General features: G+C 37.7%; 1 protein-coding gene across 1 annotated transcript; it reads right to left on the bottom strand.

The window, feature by feature from the left end:
- Nucleotides 1–1,484: 1,484 nt before the first annotated feature.
- On the bottom strand, nt 1,485–5,982 carry LOC142661555 (C-X-C chemokine receptor type 3-like). Its single transcript, XM_075838980.1, has 2 exons — nt 5,962–5,982; nt 1,485–2,616 (listed from the first exon to the last, which is right to left on the bottom strand). Exons 1-2 carry the CDS (start codon nt 5,980–5,982, stop codon nt 1,546–1,548), a joined length of 1,092 nt encoding a protein of 363 aa, XP_075695095.1. The 3' UTR covers nt 1,485–1,545.
- Nucleotides 5,983–6,474: the final 492 nt, after the last annotated feature.

Below are 6,474 nucleotides of genomic sequence, written 5' to 3'. Positions count from 1 at the left end.
TGCTGTGCTTGCCAACAAGGGTTTTGCCACCAAGTATTAAGTCTTGTTTTAAAAAGGATCAAATACTTATTTCTCTGTGCACAATGCAAATAAATATATATAATTTTGACAATGTGATTTTCTGTTTTTTTTTTATATAATCTATCTCTAACTGGTAAAATTAACCTAGCCTAAAAATTCTAGACTGTTCATGTCTTTGACAGTGGGCAAACTTACAAAATCAGCAAGGGATCAAATACTTATTTCCTTCACTGTATTTAGTCTTGTCATATGAGATGGAAAGCTGTCTAATGTGGCTTATGCCAGAAAAACAATAAAAACTATGTAGGATAGCCTATGATGATAAAAATGTTACCCATACAACGTAAATAAAATAAGCTCTATAGGATCACTTAAGATGATACAAATGTGACCAATACAGCATAATCTGTAAACAAACTAAACATTAAAAAAATATATATTCTTCCTTGTGATATAAGTTTTACTGGCTTAAAAATACTTCAAAAATTCTGCTAATAAAAATACAAATATTGTACTTTCAAAATCGACTTAGATTGCCTTTGGACATGTGAAATACTGCATTGCAAACACATATATACGAAAAAGGCAGACCATGTGGTTCTATGGGGCCTTAGGAGAGTGCGTGCCCAGTCCTGGTCCCATTCCCTTTGCTCCTAGGTGGCGAGAACCTGGGCAGGACTCTCCTCTCCAGAGGAACTGCTTTGTTATAAAACAAGAGGGTGGAGGATTGAACGCAGGGTCAAAGAAAGAGGGTAGAGGGGGAACAAACTCCAGGCCTTATTCTCCTTGGCTGGCAAAACCCAGCACCATAAGGAGGGGCTTATTTTTCTCTTTTTGCTATGTGGTCCCCTATGTTCTATGTACATCACTGCTACATTTAATCTATGTTCTCTCAACCAACCAGAACCCTACTCTGTACTGACGATGAGCAACGAGTCCGAAACAGTACTGTCTATAGATGGGTGTCTCTGGTTTAGCGATCAACCCCAGACATGTTTCAAGGCTTTCTAAAGGGTTGGACATTGACTTACAGGATAGTCTACTGTAGGTGGCATTAGAGAGTTAGTTTGCTTCCTTCTGGAGAGCTAGTTTGAATACTCTTTACCAGGGAGTCTTCCTACCAATTGGATCTCCACCAGACCGGTACCTTCCAAGAGTTACTACCGATGAGACAGTCTATTCATATAAGACTAATTATTTCATACAGTCAGGTCCGAATTCGGATGATGTCTACCTTCCTTAGCCTAGGTTTCATCTGCATCTTTATTCACCTCTGGCTCAGTGCTGAATACTAAGGTGGGGATGGGGCCAACTCATCAATCATCTTCGGCCCATCCCCAAAGTTCTTAGATAATGATTTCACTGACCAAGACAGTCTAAGCGGTGGAGCTGTGTTGACATTGAGTCCTGTAAAGTTGGAGGAATAGACTTTGATCTGGTTTATTTTTTTGTTGTTGCTGTTTTTTAACTAGTTTTTGTGATCTGCTTGAAAATTGAGTATGTAGTCCATCACAAATCCAATCCTTAGTAAATCCCAGACACGGTTGTATCTCCGGATGAAGACCAAGTGAAAGATCTTGATGAAGTTTGCCTCCTCTTGACTTGCTTGGCCACAAACTGTGGACATAGTCTTGTTTTACCGATCAGGTCGAACAAGTTACTCTTAAATTTTGCCCCAATGAAAGCATAGAGAATCGGGTTCAGGCAGCAATGCAAGTAACATATACAGGATGTGACTGATAATGCAAAATCAATGTTTCTTGTTACGATGCAATCATACTTAACTACGTCCAGCAAGGTCAACATATCTATGAAAGCTACAATATTATATGGAGTCCAACACAAGAAGAAAGCCACCACAACTGCTATGATAAGCCTCATTGCCTTCTGCTTCTTAAACCCTTGAGATTTCAGCAGAGTTATTATAATGTGTGAGTAGCAGAACAGCATCCCAATGAGAGGAAGCAAGAAGACACCGATCTGAAACAGTAACGTCATCATCACTTTCAAGGTCCTCGATTGTTTCTCGGGGAAGAGTGGTTCACAAAGAGACATGTTGACGCGAGACTCAAATGAGACAGAATAATACAGAGCATCGGGGATACACAGAATAATACACAGAGACCACACGGCAAAGCAATTCCAGTGGACACGGTTCGTTCTGTGTTTCCTGTAGATCTGAACAGCATATACTATAGAGAGATACCGGTCAAAGCTGATACAGGCGAGGAGGAAAGTTCCGGCGTAGAAGTTGACCTTGAAAAGGGATGCAACTATTTTGCATAGGGCCTCTCCAAATATCCAGCTCACAGTTGCTTGTGTTGCCCAAAATGGTAAAGTCAAGACCAGCAGCATATCCGCCAGTGCCAAGTGAAAAATGAACACATCCGTGCTCTGCATCTTCTGCTTATTGGTCAGCATCACCAACATGACCAGCCCATTGCCCAGTATTCCAGCAGCAAATAAAATGCTATAGAAAGTTGGCAAAAAAATTTGGTCAAAAATTTTGTTCTCCTCATTGAAACATATTTCATATTCTCCACTGTCTGAAAAGGCTGAGTATGAAAATGTCATGTTTTCATAGTCGATGTTACTCTAAGAGGAATAAAAGAGATACTAATCAGAAAATAACACATGGATTAAACGAGTTATATCATATAATAGAATGGCACTATGACAAACCTGATCTCACGTAATGGCATGAATACCTTTGATCTCCAATGTTTTTGTTTTTCTACTAGTTATTTACGTGATTATTATCTGTCTTAATCATATGGAGTTTTCTCCCCCTAGTGGCGGCTGCAGGCAGACAGAGTTTTATAATTTATCTCTATGACTATGGGCAGGGGAGCAAAAATGCAGGTCCGACCCCTATAAAGATTATAGTGAAAATATAATGGACATTAAAAAGGCCCTGTCACCAGTTTATAACTTCTCTATCTCCTACCTAATCTAATAGTCACTTTAATGTAGATAACTACTTTTTTTTTTTAAACGTTTTTTTTTTACCAAGTTATGAACATTTTAAGATTTATGCAAATTTGTTCTTAATGCCCAACTGGGCGTTTTTTTTTTTTTTACTTTTCACCAAGTGAGCACTGTAAAGAAAAGTATATGACGCTGACCAAATCAGCATCATACACTTCTCCTCATTCCAGCCCAGCTTGATCCACAGCACAGCGTGATCTCGTGAGATCACGTTGTGACGTCACTTCATCCCGCGAGTCCTTCACCGGAGCGATGGAAGACTGAACAGACATCGCCTCCAGCCGCTGCAGATTCGGATAAACATCCTGGCACGGCTGGAGGTGATTTCTGTTCACTCTTCCATCACTCCGGTGAAGGAATCGCGGGATGAAGTGATGTCACAGCGTGATCTCACGAGATCACTCTGTGCTGTGGATCAAGCTGGGTAGGAATGAAGATAAGTGTATGACTCAGATTGGTCAGCATCATACACTTTTCTTTACAATGCCCACTTGGTAAAAAGTAAAAAAACCCCAGTTGGGCATTAAGAACAAATTTGCATAAATCTCAAAATGTTCATAACTTGGTCAAAAATAAACGTTTTTTAAAACAAAACCCCAAAAAAACACAGTCGTTATCTACATTAAAGCACTTATTAGATTAGGTAGGAGATAGGAAAGTTCTAAACTGGTAACAGAGCCTCTTTAAATTTAGTAGGAGGACCTCACAGTGGGGAGTGGGGATCTTCTGAGTTTTGCTATTGGGGTCTATGATTTCTGTGTACACTCCTGGGATGGAAAATCTGCTGGAAAGGTGGGGAAGCGAGTTTAAAATATGGGGGTGGAGACGCACTGGAACCCATGGGGCAAATTCTAAAGAGCAAGTCATACCTGGAAGGAGCTACAATGACAGTCTATGCCAGGTGGAGGTGACTAAGAAAGTGAAGAACTATAATCAGAATAGTTATTACTGTTAATGAATGTTTATGGACATGACTAGTAATGCCTTCTCCTATCTGCATTGTGATGGTGCCCTGCAGATGATTATCACATGCTCTATACATATTTCGGTGCTTTTATTTCTAATTTACACACAGATATTCAGTTCCTGACTTTTCTCTAAAGTTGTATGGATTATGTCAAAGAGGGTTTCAGATGTATTAAAATTCTAGCAAGACCCTTGCCTTAAAGAACATGGTTTTGGACCCCAAGTTCCAATATGCAAGTTGGGTAACTTTGTATATACATTATATTACTTATATTACATATACATTATATTACTTAACTAGTCCTGCATTACAGCCTACAGAAAAATCCAGAGTTGCATTCATGATTTCATAAGCTTCCGAGCTCATATCTACCAGCAATATATACTTGCTCAGTGTCTTCACAGAGATGTAATCTTTACACCAGGCACTGTGCAATAATATGATGTAGAAAAAAAAAAACTAACTGTCCCCCTGCATTATAGGAGCTGAGAGAAGCTGTTAGAAGTGTCCTAGGACAAGTTTGTTGACTGTTTCCAATAATAAAAAAAAAAAAACAGCAGATCTCTGAATACAGCTCTGGAGTATAATGCAGCCTGTAACACAGGATCGGTACAAGTAATGTCAGGTATTTACACAGTTACTTTTTATGTACATTATGTTTATGTATAAACTGCAAAATGGTGTTCAAATGTGAACAGACCCTTTAAGGATTTTATATTAGCAGCCATCTTTAATACTGAAAAATAAACCCTTTCTATGAAAATAATGAGGTTGTCACCACGCTACACATTCTAGTTCACAGTTGGACTGACCCACCAGAGAACAGGAGAATCCTTTAGTTAGTCCTGCCCCTAATATGATAATGGACCCCAAATATAACGGTGCCCATGAGGTCTAGTACAGTTTATAAAAGACATGCACTGGATGGTAGACCTAGAGAGACATCTCCAGTGGGCTCAAGGTAGTCCAGTCAAACCCTGGTCTGGTTCTACCAACACGAGAAAAGATCACATTCATTATGGACATTTACGTAAATTCATTATATCCTAATAGACCTTTCCTTAACACTTGAAACATTAAATATATATGTGGTTAAACTACACCAAAAATATTTCACTTTCAATTGCCTGGTTTTCAAAATCTTTTAAAAACATATTCCTTATTGCAAAGGTTATTGTCCAGGAATCAATCCTTTTTGAATTAGGTCTCTATTCTGGGTACAAGAGGGGTAATCCTGAGTGGGTCCTCCCGTTTATGTCATCTATATACCCTAATAGGTCATATTGACAGGAGTTCTTCTGAGTGGACAAGCACTTTAAAGTCTCTTAAGGGCTCCTATTGTACCCTAATAGTTCCTATAAAGTATTTTCCAAAATTGTTTAACACAGAAAACACACAAATAATATATTTATAATATTCATTGGGTCTTCATGATCCTTGGCTGTAGACCTGTCCTGGTACACTATACTGTGCTGTGTGCTACTGTATTAATATGGTTGAAAATGTACAAAAAATAAAATTTTGAACATTTTTAGAAAACAATATAGTAAATCCTTTGAATTTCAAGTCATGATAAACAATTAAGATTTTACAAGGAAATCAAAAAAGTTAGAAAACTATAGAACTAATCGTATAAGAAAACCACATTGCAACATCTCTGATATTGCGACATTTCAGACACATAGTATCACACAGCCTGATATATATAATAATAGAATACTTCTCAAACGATATACATTTAGGCATTTTCAATATTTTTTTTATTCTATTGAAGAATTCACCGAATTTCAAATTAAAATCACAGAATCCTTTTAATTCACAGAATTAAAAAAAAGGAATGATTTTGTCAAATTCATTGAATTCCATTAGTCACTTTATTATATTTAATAACTAATAATATAATTTGTTCCATTTATTGGATTCCTTTGATAAATTCACAAAATGTTACTATTATGTAACAAAAAGTAGAAGCGTTCTTTACTCACCATGTCAATGATAATGGACATATTAAGCGGTAGTCCTTGTTTCACTTTTAGTCAGCTCAGTACGTGAAATGTAACACAGTCAGAGATATTCTTAAAATATATGGCGGGGGTGGGGTGAGGTAGGATGTAAGCACGTGTCTTCTGTGTGTGTCTATTAGCAAATCACTACATAGTAGAAATCCATTGACTTTCAAAGGACTTCTGAATTTGCAAACTGCATACAAAGAAGACCCCAAATTAGGCTGCTAAATCAGGACATCAAATATGTTCTTCCTAAAATTGCATAAATTGTAGATTGTATTTAAGAAAGTAATAAAAAAAGTTATGCCACAACTATTAATTTCACATTCACAATGGCAACATTGTGTTTTGTCAAATGCTATGCTAGATGGAGCGATGATGCTTACTGTACAGCAAAGACACCAGTGGCCATGATCTTGGCACAAATGGGATATAGTCTTGGTATTTTGTTCCATTAGAGAAGGTGAGTGAGTTGGGTGGATCCCCAACATC

This window comes from Rhinoderma darwinii, chromosome 10 (genome assembly GCF_050947455.1).
Source record: "Rhinoderma darwinii isolate aRhiDar2 chromosome 10, aRhiDar2.hap1, whole genome shotgun sequence".
In the NCBI taxonomy this organism is placed as follows: Eukaryota; Metazoa; Chordata; class Amphibia; order Anura; family Rhinodermatidae; genus Rhinoderma; species Rhinoderma darwinii.
Note: the sequence above shows the minus strand (reverse complement) of the source record. Positions and strands in the feature narration are given on the sequence as shown.